The 19084-nt window shown below is 38.0% G+C and overlaps 1 protein-coding gene across 5 annotated transcripts in view; it reads left to right on the top strand.

Annotated features, from left to right (window-relative positions):
• Positions 1-18789, top strand: part of LOC113142816 (glutamate receptor 3-like) — a 66576-nt gene extending 47787 nt beyond the window's left edge. The window contains exons 12-16 of one of the 5 annotated variants that reach the window (XR_003296986.1): positions 1857-2055; positions 9049-9296; positions 10055-10169; positions 15290-15404; positions 16585-16721. Coding sequence is in view for 4 of the 5 variants with exons in the window: in XM_026328106.1 (XP_026183891.1) it covers positions 1857-2055; positions 9049-9296; positions 15290-15404; positions 16585-16830 (808 nt within the window). In the remaining variant the exon portion in view is untranslated. Of the gene's footprint in view, positions 1-1856; positions 2056-9048; positions 9297-10054; positions 10170-15289; positions 15455-16584; positions 16834-17318 lie in introns of those variants that run through there. The other 4 variants (XM_026328106.1, XM_026328110.1, XM_026328107.2 and 1 more) reach the window with 4 other exon arrangements.
• The last annotated feature ends 295 nt before the right edge of the window (positions 18790-19084 follow it).

Here is a 19084-nt window from a genome sequence, read left to right as displayed (position 1 = left end):
TTAAATAGAGAGATTAATGACACGCCGCAGTAAAATGCCTGTTTTTATAAGGTATTTAACATTATAACAAATTTTTGAGTCTTTTAAGGAAAAAAATCTGCTCAAGTACAAATAAATCCCATGTTTGTCCTGAGAAGAAAGATGAATAATTGCTTTTAATTTCCTCAATTGCATGTCTAACATACATTTAAATAAGCCAAGTTTAGTTTGCTCAGACGGTGTAAATGGCCAGTGCATCCAAACAGTTTTTCACTGTTTCCCTAATTTGGATTCTCAAATGCTCAGTGGGATGTTGGCGTGGTGAGTAGTCTTATTGGCAGACTGGTATTGAGATGGATGATTGCTGCATCTGACAGTTATAGTTTTGATGCTGTAGGCTAAATATAAACTCAGATAGCGAGGCCTTTAGTTGAGCACAATTTGAGCGAAGAAGCACAGAGGAAGCAGCTTCAGGAAGACTGGGCTTTGCAGGCTTGTGGGTCTTTGTTAAATCAGTGAAAAAAAAAAATCAATTAAGTAGCAAATGGGGAATATTATTTTGGCACTAAAGATACATGCTATGTTTTGAATGGAGACTGACTATTTTTGCATTACTTTGCATTACATAGCTGTGACAACATGACCCTGCACTTTCCAGGTGCCACTGTCGCCAGAAGAGGAAACCTAAATCACATCTTCAGCAGTGCTTTTTTAGTTTTTGTGGCAACTCTTTTGCCTTTGGCTCAGCCATGTTTATATCAGCTCATCTCAAGTTTGGAAATTGACCTAAATGTCATGTTACTTTTGATAATTATCCCAATTATGAGCCTTTTACAGATAAAATTTTGTCTTGGACTGGAAAAAATCAGCCTATCTGAAACCTTGTTTCAGCACAGCAATGACTGCAACTATCAGTGAGATTATATTTACAACCAGAGAGGGCCACAAGGACGCCATTCATACATAAGTGTGCTATCAAAACAATGTATTAAGTGAAATCCAGAGATTTAGATCTGCATTGCAATGATGTAGGGCAACTGAGAGATGTGAGATCATCTGGGAACAGCAGTGGAGTATGTGTGATTGTGGATATTGTGGACATGCATTAAAAATATGAACCCAGAGTTGAACTGCAAGGTACAGATTTGAGGGTCAGAGCCTTTAAGCTGATGTGAAAATTGTGAAGAATAGGTTAAAAACCAGTGTGCTGGATGGGAGTATCTGTGTGACAGGGCGATTGGGCTCATCACGCCCTGACTTCAGTACCAAACTGTCTCATGAAGCTTTTACTTCAGACTTTTTTCATCCTTTGTTGTCTAAATTTCTGGTGAACTGTTACATTTTTAGTAGACTGAGTAGATCAAGCGCTCCAATAAGTGCCTGCATTCAGCATCAAACAGAGACCACACGCAGACACACGGACTACCTGGCACTAGAAAATACTTACAGTTACCTGGCAACAATAAGACGAAGACAGGGACCTGGTTTATTTCATATACAGCAGCTCTCTGTTGCCCCAGCAATTAACCCTGGCTGCGGGATATACTCTCCTGTTATGATCAGTTTTGTGTATCTGGCATGGTTGCTCACCTAAATTACAGTAGGTCCAAAACTAAATGTGGACACAGGTACATGAGGTTGATTATTACTTTCGAAGAATCAATCAACTGTACAGGCAGCTATAATGGGTAATGATTCATCACTTCAATTAATTCACCTGTTGGAGCATCTCTCATTGTCATATCAGAAATATTTCAGCTATGTCTGAGCTAACATGGCAAACATTAGGGGTGCAAGTTGATCCTCCTTCCCCTCCTTATGTAGATTTGAGCACGCTGCTCTCATGTCTCTCTGTCTGCTTTATTTTCTCCTCCCAGGTCTCTGTCAGGGCGTATTGTCGGAGGAGTGTGGTGGTTTTTCACCCTCATCATCATCTCCTCCTACACAGCCAACCTGGCTGCCTTTCTCACTGTGGAGAGGATGGTTTCGCCGATAGAGAGTGCCGAGGACCTGGCCAAGCAGACAGAGATCGCCTATGGGACGTTAGACTCAGGTTCCACTAAGGAGTTTTTTAGGGTGAGTATCTCAGCTGGCTGTCATGCATGCTGTCACTGCACTGTGTAACAAGAACCCCTCTAACAGTAGTTAACACTGGCCAAAAGCACAGGGCTGAATAAATCTCCGGAACTGGAGTGGGGTTTGATTTATTACCCGACAGGTAATAAATTGAATGAATAATCAATAAAAGAATGTCTAGAATTGTATTTTTCCCCGATACAGCACTTCCAAAGTAATAATAACACAACTACACTTGATTTATTTAGTACATCATAAAACAATATTTTTAAAAAGGAATTATTTCTGTAGGAGTGAACAGCAAAAGAGAAAATTACATGTATTTCTTGAAGATGATTTAAAAAACATTGATTAGGGATGGAGCTCATTTTTTTTCAAGCATCAGATTGGAACATCAGTCTTCTTTGACTACCACAAAACTAAATAACTGCCATTAAGCTTACAAGGCTTATCAGCTTGAATGCCAAATCAATTTTGTCCACAAAAAATCGAAAGTTTTGTTTTTCTTAGCAGTACACTGTTTGGCAACAGAAATATTTAGCTATGCAACTGGGACAATAATGCGCCCACGACTGACCTTCTGTAGGGTCATAAACCAGATTCTGATTAGCCTCATGGCACCTCTGCTGATATGTAAATTCAATTCTATCTCCCATGCTGAAAGGTGCAGCCAAAGCAAGAATGCAAATACGCTGTTCAAGGTCACACAGTGCATCAAGGTCTCATTATAAAAACTGATAAGGCAGGAATTTTTAAAAACAAATAATTTAACATCAGTGCTCGCTGTTCAGAAAACCAGGTGTCACACTGTGTAAGCCTGTGTGTCTTTAATAAGTTCATCATTTTGATGCTTATCATTCATCATGAAAACTGCATCAAATTGTGAATCTGTAGTTGCCTCAGGGTTATCAGGGTTAAAAGGGCTAGGGGTAGTTATGGGCAGGGGTAGGGGGGTTAAGGGTAGGGGTTAGGGATAGGACTAGGAGTAGAAATAGGGTAGTGGGCATGGACTTCATAAAGAATAAAGTGAAAGGAACTTACATTTCAGACTGATGGTCATGCTGGCTTTGTTTATGTGTTTCAAACTTTATGGGAAAAGACTTAGAAAAACTACAAGAAGTCCTTATAATTCAAATTTGCAGACTTCTGTCAAAAAACTCCAATCTCAGAGAAGACCTGCTGTTCCTCGGAAATGGAAATGTCATTCACATCCAATGTCCAGCTCTGAGCTGTGTCTATTTTTAGTCCTAGTCTGTTTCTTGGTGTGATAGCTCCAAGTGAGTCTGAGAGATTTGATAAATACAAACGCTGTACTCCTTTATGCTCGGGAATGATCAGGAAGACACTGTGCATTCAGACTCTGCCTCAGTCCACAGGGAGTATAACATCTCAGCTATATGTTAGGAGAATTACAGATCCCTAATATAAATACACTAATATACAATAAGGGCAAGAGTGTGTTTTTCTGTTGGACCAGGTTAGCTGCTCCATTTTATTAGGACAGAGTCAGTCACAACATATTTAAATCAAAGCACACATAGCTCTATAATCATATTGGGATGAAATATTCCTCTTCCTGTTTGCGTGCTAAACAGCAGAATAGGATGATTTTTGCAGGGATGTGACCAAGTAGAGTCATGTGTAATGTTTCTGTGACTTAACCCATTTACAGCATAAAGGTGCTCAAACAGAGTGACATGATCTAAGGTCTCTGATCATTAAAATATCTGAGCAATCATAGTGATCGGTGTGGAGGGGGTCATCTGTAACTCACAGTCTCCAACACAACAGGATTCTTATTGTTGAAACTTTGTTCTAAAAAGATTTTAATTGCAAAGAGGAGAACTTAGAAGACGACAGCAGAAGAAATCACATGTGGTCACCGCCTACAAAACAAATTTGAAAATTACACCAACAATTTCAAAGATCTGTTTCAGAGAGTAGATTTCCCACAGAGAAACCATCAGAGCAAGGTTAATGTTAATGTTAGAGTATAAAGTCTATCATAGTGCTCCTGCCTCTTTGCAAGTATTATTGCATGTTTGCTGCCTACAATCACTAAGATGTCTTGTGACCACACCATCATACAGTTTTGAGTGTAGGAGAAACGTAGTTATTTGTTTTGAGCTGTGTCGTCCAACAATTTGGTTTAACAAACTATATTTAAGTCAGAAATAAGTTGTGATGAAAGAAAAATGACAGCAACAGGATAAAAACAAATCTTTAACAACCTCTTTAGCTGACCCCATTTGTTTTATTGACTTACATAAGAGATGACACAGTAAAGAAAGAGGATAATGTAGCCAAATGGCACATTTAACTAAAATTCAACAGATTTATTAAAATGAATTTAGATGCTTCCTGGTGAATCATCACAATAAAAGTATCTCCATAAGCAGCAGTTCCAGTCTGTGGATGTCTAATCCGTGATGCATCTGGCAGGCTGTGATTTGTCAGAATTGCTCCTGAGGAGATAATTGACAAGCATAGAGTGACTTCATCCTGAGTGACAAATATTCTTTCTTCCTCCAACGTGGAAATGTTGGTGCAGAGGAGCCATTGTGAGCAATGATTACTGAACTCTGGCGATGAAAAGCTAATGATTAATAGGAGTTGTTAATAGCTTCTAAAGTGGTCTTATAAAGTGCTCAGTCTCCTCAGTTATCATGAACCAGCAGGAGAGAAACTGGACACACTTTCTGATGCTGTCATTTTGTGTGTTTTTTTTTTTTTTTGCAAGCTTAAAGGATTTTCTTAAAATTTTTTTTTTCTTAATCTAGATAGTATACTGTATTTCTTTTCTATGTCACATGGAGACCTATAATCTTATTTAACATGGGGTTTCTGTAGTTAAAGAAATGGCCATACATTTTAGAAAATATGTTGAGTTAGATGAGAAGGTCAATATCACTCTTTGTTCATAAAATACGAAGATCGAGCTAACTAGTAAACTATTAGCTTAGCTTTGCATGAAGCGGGGGAAGCATTTAGCCTGGCCCTGTCCATATTTTAAAACTCTGCCTCTACCTACAATTCCTAAACCAAATTTTTAAAATTTTGTTTGTGTAAGGATTAAAAGAAGAAATTTACAACATTTTAATTGCTCAACTTTAAAGGGTTTTTTTTCTTTTGGCCTGAGCGAGGCTAGCTGTTTTTCCTTGTTTCCAATCTTTATTTTGAGAAAAGCTAATATTTTCCTGGCCCGTAGCAAGATTTTCATTTATTCTTTGTGAATAGGTTTACATTTGGGAGCTAGACGTGATGGGTGTTCAGAAGGTTGCATTCTGCAATGTCACCAGTAGATGCTGCTAAATCTTTACACATTGCACCTTTAAAATAAACATAAAACATCTATTTAGAAGATCCAACACATTATTTTGTAATGAATTGTTGCAGATTATGTTTCCTTGACCTTCACTTACTTCTTCTTACATAAGGTAAGATAAGATTAAATATATGAATATCCAAATTAGTGATTTGATACATTCCCAGAATCACTTAAACAAACAATTGTTACACACAGTGAATGTCACAAGTCGTAAACAAAAAGAGAAAGTGAGGGAAAGTAAGAACAGAGTTGTGCTTTTATATTCTTTCAAAATATTAGTGTATTATAAAAGGGTATAATTACAGCATTGCTTTTATTTAGTGACATTATGATCATGACCATACAGTGAGTTGTAATTATACACTTCACTTCACACACTATAAAAATAAAACACTATGATGATTGCAAGCCTTGTTTGTCCTGTCATCTCTGTTTGGGGATGACAGCATGGCAGACGTACACAGACGGCCATGAATCACTCCGAGCCCTTCGGTCGGCTGCTGACAGAAGAACTGGTAGCTGGAAGAATATGCGTATAAACCAGTATATTTTTAACGCAATGGACGAGGGGCAGTAAACCTGAACGTCTCAGACAATATTGACCAGATGATAGGACCCATTTGTCAGTTAATATACTGTTATTATGGTTACACCAGTCATTAATGAAGAGTAATTTGTTGATTAATTAGTCTTTGTTAGGCCGTGATTGCTGTAGTGAGACACTTTCTCACTGCATATATCACAGATTTCAACGCCGGTGACCAGGCTCCTCCTGACAAGCATGCATCTTCATGTAACCCAGAAAAGAATTGCTGTTTTCACACTGTTGTCTGGCCTGTCATCAGCTATTATTGTCATGTTAAGAGTGTTTACATGAACAGTCAACTGAACTGAAATCGTGCATATGTCAAGAATGATTCATTCACTAGCCTGAGCCCACAATCCATTACATCTCCGGTGAATTATTTATGTTGCCGTACACGACAGAGCTGACATGATTTGTCGGTTCACTCTGATGCTTTACTTTCACCTACCTTTGGGACTGAGTCACACAGTTACAGAACACACACAATCTGGATAAATCTGATCACACAGACTTCAGTCCTTTACATCAAATACTGTAAATAAGCAAGTAAATACACAAAGTATAACAACAAGAAGAACCCAGATACTTCAACATATTATACATAATTCAATACAGAATAACATATTCAGAAAAATACGCCGTTTCCAATTCAAACTACAGTGTGTGCTGCAAATAAGAAATGTGTAGCACCAGCAATAAATGACAAGTTATTAAAATTAAACGACATATGAATAATGTGAAGTCACACAGATGATTCGATTTTTTTCCTAGAACTTGGTCTTGATTTTTGGCTTTGTATTTGCCAGATTATAGTTCTGATTCAGATGCTGTAAACACGATGCTGACAATCAGCCTCTTGAATATATGGGTAAACATATAAAGCTGTCCATGTTCAGAACAGAAGGTCACATTAGCCCAGTTTAATGCAGCTTTTCTATTTTTCTCCTCTATTGTAGACAGCTGTGTACTCCTGCTCCCTAGTGACCAGTGATCAGGCCATTTTTAGCAGGGTACTGAGTGTTAGGGCTGTGGTGTGCGTGTCTGTAGTCGCTCCAGCTGGCAGTTGACTGGGCCACAGAGGTGAAGCTGTCAGGCCCGGACAGAGCAGGTCAAATGTGTAAAAGACGGTGTCGGTACAGAAGGAGGCGTAAACAGAGTCAAACAGCAAAATAAGACGAAATGTTTCATTTGGTCTTTGGCTTAATATTTTCAACAGATGACAATGAGAGAGATTTAGCTCCTTTTTCTGTTTAAGAAATCAGCTAAAAACAGCCAGTAGTTCCTATTATTCTGGATGGAGGAATCATAGTGTACAATCTTTCAAATTGTCAGCTGCTTCAAAGAAAGGAGAAAAAAAATCAATATTTTGACCCTAGCAGGAATTCATTTGAGGAATTTACAGGAAAATAACAAAGCATGTCGCTGAGACACAATATTATAGATGAAACATCAGCTGTTGTGTGAGTTTTTGTGTGTTTTCTATAACTTTGATATATAGTGTTTGAAAATGCAAGTGGATTAAAGACATAAAATGAAACAGTTATTGTTTTCACTTGGGTCAAAGATGTTACAGACAACAGACAAATATATTTTCAATTATGCACATAGATGACATATATTTACAGCTATAACCATGCACCTTTAGCACTGCATTATATAATAATACATATAGTAACATAACATATAACATATTCATCTTTTAGCACAAGCATAGACTGAGCCTAAAATAAATATATCAATATAACATCTAAGTGACTGGGCTTTAATTAACTACCTGTCAGACTTGATCCTCGATGAAGCTTGACATGACATGGCCTCTAAACCTCCTTAAGTGATAATCCAATTGAAGATTAGATTACGGTAGGGAATCGAAAATAAAAGGAGCTTCTGGTTGAATCATTTATTTAAGGCATTTTCCTTCAGGGCATATGAATCTTTGCACTTTAATATTCATTGGAGAACCTACAATTCAATTATTTTTGATGTTTCCAATCAGTGCGTGTGTTAAGCGGCGTGTTGTACAGCAGGTTTTCTAATTGCACTGTTTTGAAATGTTGAACCAAATGAAGTGGACCCATAACATGAATGTGGAAGGTGATTAATTAGGTTTACATAAAAATCAAAGCATGATGATTGTGACTCCGGCTGTGAGCTGGTGGTGGGAGCACAAACTGAGGAGGAGGTCAGGTCTGTCTGCTAATATTGATATTATACATGGTCTGCAGTTTACTGCTGCTGCGATGCCAGATTGTCAGACTTCAGGCTGCTGGCAGAAAGCCCACTACGTCTGCTGCACTGTTTGCATTTAAAGGGTAAACGTGCTCTCAGAAAACTGTCGGTGCACTGCCCTCTACGTGCTGAAATGTTTAAATAAAGTGCATCTCAGGTGCTATAATGACTGAAAACACCTGCTGTGACATCACTGGTCGGGGCATGGCCGTGACGTGCAGCAGCAGCAGCAGTGTTTTTTGTTTTTTTTTTTACCCTTGTGTTTCAAAGATTCTTTAAAGGAGCAGGAAAATTCACTGGCTTCTTTGCTGAGCGTTAGATGAGAAGATTGATATCACTTATTGCTTTAAGTATGAACTAGAGCAGTGAGTCAATTATCTTAGCCTAGCTTATAGTGCAAAGACTACATTTTGTTTGTGTATGGATTATAGAGTGAGACATGGTGTATTCATTAGAGAGTCTAATTTTGCACAGAACTAGGTTGGCTGTTTCCTCTGCTTCCAGTCCTGATGCTGAGGGATTGAATCAAAATATATGTTTATCTTTTTGCTAAAGGAAAGTGGGGAGAGTGCCTCTTCATTTTTTCCTCATATCGCATATATATTTTATTTCATTTCCTCATGTGATACCAGTCTTTATAGTTACAGCCTGCCTTCCTCATCCTGATTAGCTCACTGTGTGGTATTGACCTTCTCATGTCTCGATAAGATGGTGACCAAGCATATATTCCAAACTACTTCTAACTACTCCTCCAGCTAAAACCCCCAGTGGCTTGTTATGAATGCTGTCGATGTTTTATTAAATGCATGACTAAACTTCTTGTGTTTTCTCTCCCTGTCCTCAAATGCAGCGCTCCAAAATAGCAGTTTATGAGAAAATGTGGTCATACATGAAATCAGCAGAACCCTCAGTGTTTGCCAAGACAACACCAGACGGGGTTTCCCGGGTACGAAAGTCGAAGGGCAAGTTCGCCTTTCTTCTCGAGTCCACTATGAACGAGTACATAGAGCAGCGGAAGCCATGCGACACCATGAAAGTGGGCGGCAACCTCGACTCTAAGGGCTATGGTGTGGCTACACCTAAAGGCTCTGCATTAAGGTGGGTGGGATAATATAACAATACTCTCCATGTTGTTATAGTATTCCACCTACCCTGATGTCTCCTTTTGTCATTCTCTTCTTCCTCACTCCTTAATTCTTCTTTTTTTTTTTTTTTCCAAATGCATCATTGAGTGAACAGTAGTATGAGTTATTTGAATTGAACCAACACGTGCAGCCATTTTGTGTTCTGTCTCCTGTATCTGGTTTGTGTCTTTGTTATTGTGTTATTTCTCTTCAGGTTGTTGGTATACTAATCATATTCAGTGAATCCATCTGAATGTCGATGTGCACTCTCACCTTCCCCATGTTGTTTTGCTCTTTCCCCTTCAACCCCCTCCTCCCTCCTGGTTTCTGTGGTGTCCTTTTGCATTGCTTCTAATCCCAAACTGGAATATTTCTGGAATTAATTTGCTAGTTAACATGCTGGTCTGTCAGTTGTGATGAAATGTTAAGTTGCATGCTGGATGTTCGTATTTTCTAATTCAACAATGACAAAATGTCCCCATCCCGCACACTTCAGTTACAAGCAATGTAACCCTCCATGCCACCTCTCTAATATTTTAACGTTTTCTTTGCTGTAAAAATGCTTCTTACCCTTCCACACCAGTGAAATTCTTTACCAATTTGTCCCTTCCGTGCTTCCCTTATGAACCATTGATATTTATCTCTATTTATTACTATTTTTTACTAATATTCTATATTAGATTTCTCACGGACCTGTTCATTTTCTTACAAGTTATGTTTTATCGTTTCAAGAAATGCTGTTAACCTGGCAGTGTTAAAACTGAATGAGCAAGGCCTCTTGGACAAATTGAAAAACAAATGGTGGTACGACAAAGGAGAGTGCGGCAGCGGGGGAGGTGACTCTAAGGTCAGCCTCAATGTCACCAAAGTCGGGTATCCTAGAACAGAGTAATCGGCAAGGCTGTCGTCACTGAGTCTAGCGTTTGGGCCCAAATACGTGTTAAAAGAAACGGATAAATATGTTGGTTTTTCCATTTTTATCGTGCAACTGTGATCAACTGGGAACCCTTTACTTGGCTAATGGAGGAGGAAAAAGCCCAAAAAAGGGTGACATAAAGCAGTGTGCTGGGATACAGACGTAGAACAGGAGAAGTGTTTATATTGCGCTTGTGACAGAGTAGCTGTTTCTGTGTTTTTGGCCTGTGGTTATGAAAGACAGACACCACCTTTTCCTCTGGATTTTTATATCTACAGGCCAACGTGATCGTTCAGCATCTTCATATGTGGCTTTCAATCTAAAAGCCTCCGAAAAAAAACAAAAGAATAAAACAAAACACCTTGTACAGTCAAATTAAATGATGTACGCACTCTCCAGTCTGCCGCCTGGGTGTTAGGGCAGGCACGGGGAACAGCGTTGTCTTGAGGGGACTAAGCATCGCAGGCAAACGTGAGAATTCTAATGACAGTGGCAACTAATGGTCCAAACTCTTCTGTCCAACATCTTCTCACTGAAATCCAGCGTAAGACTGCCAGAAACCTTTGGTTGGTCTTGAGCCAAGGCCAGTCAAAGGCCCCCCCCCCCCGACCTGGTAAACCTTGCAGTAATAGAGTATAAGATAAGATCAGGGGCCCCATTTGTACAAGATGATTTGATTTGAAGCTTACATTTGTTTTAAAATATCTTGTTTCATAGTAAGCATACAAATGACTGAGTGAAAATACTTTCAGATCTTAAAGTGAGACTGAACAGCAGCTACTATGGTAATTACAGGAAAATATCACAATATAATGTTTGGATTCTGAGTTTTGTATTAAAACCACTGAGATGTATATGATGTATATGTATAGATGTTTATAGGACAGATAGAGAAGAGTTCAAAGTCAGTGAACTCACCAGCTAATATAATTATTACATATAGTTATATAGTTACACCTATTTAAACATTAGCTACTCATCATAGCAGACTGTAGCAATGAATGAAACTTCATTTTTAAGGGGCAGATTTCACTATAACATATTTTAAAAATGTACATAGTCTCACTTTAAATGTCAAAACAAAGCTAAATAAAAACCTAGAAGAAAATGCTTCATATAGTGCGAGCATGCATCCTGCCATACTATAGCCGTACTTACGTGTTTCAGACCTGTGCACGTCAGCTCAGCAGAGGAGCTGTGGCCTTTACAGATTGTCTATAAAATAGTGACACTATTCAGGACTCTTCAGTCAAATCTTTCTACAAATGAGGCCCCTGATCTTGTGTTTCCAATGCCAGGGCGCAATAAAAGCTCTACTGTGGATCCATCCCTGCCTCTGCTCTTCAGCTTGCATCATGACCACTGTACTCTTGAGATATTGTGAGAGAAGAGAAACAGCAGACTTTGCTGTTATTGACTGTAGTCATTCATTCCCTGGGTGAGCGGGATATGGATACTACCAGCGGGATAACACAAAGAAGCTGTCTCCTCTCACTGGCAATTCGCCTCAATCCCACGGTTTAGAAAAAGAGTAGATGATCAGTGTAACACTATCACATCTGACTGCAAACACTTTGTCCTTATTTCACTTTCAGAATTGCATGTGTGGTTAATTCAACAATGAGACGGAAATATATTGTGTGTAACTACCACTAACAAAATCTAACGTTAACGGTGCGACATAAAATTAATAATGGAATCAAATTCAGCACACATATAGTTATTTTAATGCTGACTTCCGACAGGATATTTTATTCATATATCTGCAAGTGCTTTCATTAATCAAAGCTGAGTGATCAAATATTTACAGGTCTGTGGGTAATTTTTGTTCCTACTGTGTGAGGTTTATTTAATTTGACAGCACAGGTGGAGTCAGTATTGTGCATGGGTTGTCGATGTTGTGAGTTATTTTGTGTGGCTGTGAACTGCTGTCCTGTTTTGCAAACAGAGTGAAGGGTAAAGTCCTGATGTGACTTAAATCAGAGCCAGAGGACATTGACTTTTTTTCCTGCACACTCTGACTCCGAACAGATACAGGGGGTGGACACAATAACAGAAACAACCTGAACAATGTGTTAGATCCAGTACAATAATAAATACTCCCTTTGTGAAGCTCATAGTTCCAGTAAGATATAAGGTAATAGTATAACACCACAATCTAAGGCCTGCAAAAAAATCAATACCCCTCTGACACCGCTGCAACAAAAACATGGCGTTATGAATGATTAAGCTTCACAAATGGGGGATTTATAACACTTAACTGCTGTGCTGCATGGTAATACACTGTTCATGTGCTAATGGTATTCTGTCCACAGCCTTTGCTTAAACAGAGGGTTTAGATTAATTCTGTTTTCATTCATCGTTTTAACACAAAATGTGATTTAACAGTTCAGAAACAAAAAAGAGAAATTGAAGACATCTCTATTTGAAGTTTAATGCAGTGTAAATCACATTTCACATTGGCATAGAAGTGTATTAACAGAATTAGTGTTTCATTTTAAAATGCTTAACACATGTCCACCTTAATTCACAAGAGAATCACTGCACTTTTAAGATCCTTATGCATGGATACATCTATCTGCTTCCTTTTATGTCAAATTTGTGGCTTTGAAGGAAATCTGATTTGCGTAATAATGAGCCGTCACATATTAAGACAATCAGCGGGGAAAATGTGTAAGCGAGATGACAGAGAGGCTGCTGTGCTTCAGTTCAGCTACTGTGTTTAGTGTGCTGGTCAATATTAATGTCAATACCATGTTTTTATGTGTTTTAAGTTCTTTTTTTAATTCCACATGTAGAACAATGAACCAGTGAGTGAGTGACACATACACTGTACACTGTCATGACACATGGAAAAGAGCCCAAGCTCATTATTGAGTTTTTGTACTTTTATTGGGCATTGGATGGATAGATAGATAGATAGATAGATAGATAGATAGATAGATAGATAGATAGATAGATAGATAGATAGATAGATAGATAGATAGATAATAGATAGAGTGATAGATAGATACATAATAGATAGAGTGATAGATAGATAGATAGATACATAATAGATAGATAGATAGATACATAATAGATAGATAGATAGATAGATAGATAGATAGATAGATAGATAGATAGATAGATAGATAGATAGATAGATACATAGATACATAGATACATAGATAGATAGATAGATAGATAGATAGATACATAATAGATAGAGTGATAGATAGATAGATAGATAGATAGATAGATAGATAGATAGATAGATAGATAGATAGATAGATAGAAGGATAGTTTAATGAATTAAAATACCCTTATAGTTGCATACAATTACATTATAGTGAGTTATAAAAGATATGTGACAAATTACGTTTCATCAGTGTGAACTGACTCTCCGTGCTGTGAACCAGTTACATCAGAGGTTTGGGACAGTAAATGACGGCTGCAGTTGTTTGTCCCTACAGACCAAAAACTGCAGCTGATAATAGAAGAAAAATACTTTAATGCTGCAATTTTATGTCTGGGCCTAAATAATTACAGTCCCAAGCTGCTTAGGGACATGGAAGCAGAGTTTCTCCCCTTTTTCTTCCTCCTACCCCAATGGCTTGTTTCTGACAAAAGTCCCTTTAAATTAGCTTTTCAGTCAAGTCTGCCTCCGTCATGATTTGCCTCAGAGGTTTCAGCGGGGATAATGACAGCTATTTAGATCTATGCACTTTGAATTTAAACCACGTAATCTATTATGATTTCCCACAATGAAGAGTGAATAACCAAACATCAAACTTCCAGCATGCTATAATCTATGCACAGTGTTAGAGATGCATGAATCAAATCTGGTATTGAGTCTGGTTTTCTCAGGCTTTGACTATGACAAGAGATTTAAGTGTTTCTAAACTATTTAATATTTAAAAGCCCATGACCACCACCTGGTGGTAAAGTCTTTATATGTTGACCAGCAGATTGTTGGTCAGTCAAATATAGTTTGATTTAGCATTTTAATTAGGTTCAGTTAGCCTTAGGTTGGGATTAGGTTTAATGGGTTAGGGTTAGTTTCTGCTCTTTTCTTTTGCAGGGACACTCAAATAAAATCATCATAACTTTGCCTTTCAAATAGCTCGGACTGCAACAGGACAGCAGCTCATTCATAAAACGTCATGCATGACTTTTTTCTCTTTTCTTTCTGAAAGGACTCAAGAAAAATTCTTTTCCATTTGACATACAAGGGACACAGTGGTGAATACAATATATTTAATGATGTTATATTACAAACACTGATCTTTTTTTCTGAAAGGAAATAAGCCCAGAGGTCAAGCAGTCAAGGAAATCAAGCATAATGTCTTGCAAAACAAACCCCCTGAAAACTTTAAATCTCCTCATGAGGGATTTGGCTCAGAGAAGGTGTATTTGGAAACTCTTACAAAAACCTCTCTCCATCTCATCTGGCTGGTAATAATTCAGAAATGCAGAACAACAGAAAACATATTAAGCCTTAATGTTGGTAAATAAGATAAACTCAGATCATGTCAACTCGTTTTATAAATCTTGAAGCAGAATCAAAATTTGCATTTTTGCTTTCATGGTTTCTAAAAAAAAAAAAATGCTTCTGTTTTTTTGTCTGATTTAAAGGGGTGATCTTGTGCGACATTAGCCTCTAATAGCTGTTAATGAAATTGGACTGCTGTGTTTTGTCTGTTAGTCAAGAAAGGGTTCCTGTTAGATCCACTTTGCTGCAAAAAGAAAAAAAAAAAAAGATTGCCTCTGTTTTCTTCCATCCTGTGAAAGCTATGCAGCAGCTGCTTTACTCTGCAAGTTCAAGTCTTTTCACTTCTTGTGATCAGTGTGTGCCGATTACTCAAAGCGATACAGGTGGGGTCTGGCACGCTCTAGGGTAGTGTTGGATTATGACAGGTCATATATTTCTACATACTGCAGTGTTGCTTGCTATCTATGATGTGTTGGCCAGGACCCTACTCTATCGCTTTGCATAGTATAAAGTAGTATAAAAAGTTGAATAACATAAAATAACATAATAAAATGTTATTTATGTTATTTCCCACGTGAAGAACTCCTGTAAACCTTGCAGTATTGAAACTCAGTGAACAAGGCATCTTAGACAAGCTGAAAAACAAATGGTGGTACGATAAGGGTGAATGTGGAACCAAGGACTCTGGAAGTAAGGTCAGTCGCTGCAGGTCTTTTTATACTGATTACAAAATGCATTTTGACTTAACTGTTCATATGCAAATATTCTAAAACATACATTCTGTCAGACGTGTTAATCATGACATGACATATCTCAGCACTTGTTTGTCCGTACATGAAAAACATTCAAAACTAGATCTACCTCACACATAGCCTTAATTTCTTTACACTTCTGACCATGACCCATTACATTAACATGACCTCATCACTACTGTATGTAAACAATTCAAGATTTCTAAATTCGCAGCATGATCACGCACTATTTTCTATTCATACCATACAATTTTGAGAAGTTGAATCATAGAATTGTAACCATTATACTGCTATTTTCTCTTATTGGGTCTTTGTATGCAAACAGCGTATATTAACCCTGACATGACCAGCTAGTTCCCCAATGGCAGCCTTATTCTGACAAAGTCCAAACTGACCTTTAAATACCATCTGAGCACAAAGTGGTCAAATGGTATTTAATAGTCATGTCTCATAGATGGATTGTCATAGTAAGGAACAGGTTTTTTTCATCTCTAATTCACTTAGAGACGTTTAAAAGCCTGTTAACGTCTTTTTTTTTTTTTTTTTTAAGATGGAAAAAGGATTAAATTGCCTTTAGAATGATAAAATGTCCCAGAAGGTAACAATGCAAATGGTAAAACTCACATAAATTCATTTCATTATTACTGTTTGGCTTTTAATAGCAGCAAAATGGTTCAGTTCAGGTTCACAGCTTGCCACTTTGATTGTACAAATGCATTATGTTGAAGCTGAGCAGCCGCAGTGTAACAGTGAATCGAGGGTTTAACCTGTAGACCTGTACGACCACGACCGCCTTCCTTTAGAGGTGGTCTCGTAAAGAGGCCGTAAAGCAGGCTAGATAGCAACTCTCTACATTCACCTTCCCAGCTCGGTAGAGAAGAAAAAACTTGAGAGGAGGAACAAGCTGTTTCAGTTTATCTCACTTACAGATTAAATAAAGCCGCTACACCTTAGAGGGTTTTTTTTTTAGACACAATTAGCATCCTCCTCTGGGTTCCTGTTTAGTCATAGTGCAGCAGGATGTACATGCAGGATTTGTGCTGGGGTGGGTGTACATGTTGTTTGAGGTCAGCCTCAGAGCGCCAGTTCAAAAAGTCTTAACGGTGGTCTTTACCTCCCCCAGGACAAGACAAGTGCACTAAGCCTGAGCAACGTGGCAGGAGTCTTCTATATTCTGGTTGGAGGGCTTGGCCTGGCTATGACTGTGGCTTTAATAGAGTTCTGCTATAAGTCACGGCAAGAAACCAAAAAACTGAAGCTGACAAAGAACGCCCAGAACTTTAAGCCAGCCCCTCCGGCAAATACCCAGAATTTTGCCACGTACCGTGAAGGCTACAACGTGTATGGGACAGAGAGCGTTAAAATCTAGAGGGTACGTTTGTTTTCTAATTGTTGTGCTGTGTCACTTTAAACACTATTTAGGAATTGAGTGGATTCAGTGTGAATTTTTTTTTTTTTTTTACTAACATTTTATTTTGAGATTACTTAAGAACTTGAAGTCTGCTGATCTGAACGTACTGCTGAAAAATCACTCATCACATTTTCTGCATGACCAGCACAGTAACACACTTAAACCTCTCCAGGGGGCTCCCTGATTGTGTATCCTGGGGGGACGCTGTGTTTTTAATACATTTTAAATTAAGTCATTGATGAAGATGAAATCAGTGCAGACTGTGAGGAGGGTTAGTATTTTCAGCTAAATTCACTCAGTTTGTTTTACATTTTCACTGCTCACTTTATGAATTAAACATACGTCATCTTTCTAAGACAGCAGGGAGATCTGTGTTTGGCTGAAGTATTAAAGAGATTTTTTTTAAAAAATCTGATGTTTATCTTTTGTGTGCCTTGATTTTGCAGAGATGAAAAGTGTCGATTCCCACTGGTGCATCTGGATGGAAACAGCCGCTCTGTGTGACCCCCCGACACCCCGAGGCTGTTATCCTGGAGGCAACAGCCTCCTTTGTCATCAGCTTGCACACAAGCCTACAAGTCAACAAGTGCTCATTCTGGGCTGCAAAGCCCGTCACACTATAACAGAGGGCAACGATGCAACGGGACTTTTCCTTCTGGAAACATGGGATTTGCCTCTTGTAGTGCCTTATGGAGCATTTTGGCGTCGTGGCAATGCAATTCAAATTCAATTCACTTGAAAACAAACAAGAAAACAAAACAAAAAATAGATGAAGAACTAGGGCAAAACGTTGCTTCAAATGACAATTAGATGAATTGTTGTAATTTCAGTTGTTTTCTATTATGGAGAAAAAAAAATGCCATGAACTGCAGTCAATACATCGTGGAGTACTTAGTCACTGGAATCCTTTACAATCATATTTTTGTGGTGAAATCTTAAGTTGGATAAATGTTATATTTAGTGAAGTAAAGTCATTTTCTTGTTTTACTATAAGACTATTTTCAGTGTCATAATATTTAGGACAAGCATCAATCCATAGGGTTAAGTATCAAGAAAACGGATTACATTGTACCTCACTTTTTACACAGAAAATACCAATAACATGAAACTAGTGGTCATCTGAAACTGCTTAGGTGAAACTGTCAGAGCCTCGAACGCGGCCGTCTACATTTAGATGCTTGTTTTTAAATCAACCACATGAAACTGTGTTTGTTTCGACTGCCACAATTTTGAAACAAGACCATTTTTTAAATGAAATGAGGTCTGCTTTTAATCACTTAGTGCCATATTGTTGAAATCAGAAGAATCATTTAGAGACTAGGAGAGTGAGCCCTTTCTATGTAACAGCATTTTCAAATGGTTTTACTGAGCTTATGGTTTACACTTTGTACACACTTAGAAGCTGTTCCCATGTAAATGCAGTATCTGCAGCTGTGAATCTCATTTTTTTTTTTTTTTTTGGTAAAATGATAACACACCATAGCTTCTTTGGTTGTGATAAGCTTTCTGTGTCTATGCATTATGCAGAAGGTCAGCTGGTGAAGTGTACATTGAGGAAAGAGCTACGAATCCAATGTGTCTGTTTGTATAAGTGAACTTTTTATAAACTGAAGGAAAAACCTAAAAAAGCTACAAACCATGTACGCCTACATTTGTTTAGTATATCAGACTTTCTCAGTCTTTTCTCCCCGGATAAAGTGCATGTGAATTTGGTGATAGTTTTACCGAACTGCTACTTGAAATGGACTTTGGTTTAGTCGGTGTCCGATAATGACATTTGATTAAGTTTGGTTTTAGTTTTTTTCCCAGTAACTCAGCCATGAGAGTTGCATGTATGGACACAACAAACCTCTGTGGAGAGGTCATGTACAAGAGGATTTTATTACATTTCCTTAATAAAAGCAGGTTTATATTCAACTTTTAGACTTTCCCTTTTTTTCCCCTACATATTAAAATCACTCACATATGTGAACTGTCACTGTGAATGTTGGACGAGGTAATTTTGTTAAAGGATCATTTTTACCCATTGAAAAAATGATCTGTCTTTTATTAATCTGAAGAATTTGTTTGCTCCACTGCAGGTTCACATCACACCATCACAAGATCTGGGCTGCACAGTAACTTCCACAGGCATAGAGTCATGGGGACATTCTAAGACGGCTGAGTTTGTTTTGTTAAATTTAGAAGCAGAACAGAGCTCAAACCAAACCCT

Source organism: Mastacembelus armatus, chromosome 14 (assembly GCF_900324485.2).
Source record: "Mastacembelus armatus chromosome 14, fMasArm1.2, whole genome shotgun sequence".
In the NCBI taxonomy this organism is placed as follows: Eukaryota; Metazoa; Chordata; class Actinopteri; order Synbranchiformes; family Mastacembelidae; genus Mastacembelus; species Mastacembelus armatus.
Note: the sequence above shows the minus strand (reverse complement) of the source record. Positions and strands in the feature narration are given on the sequence as shown.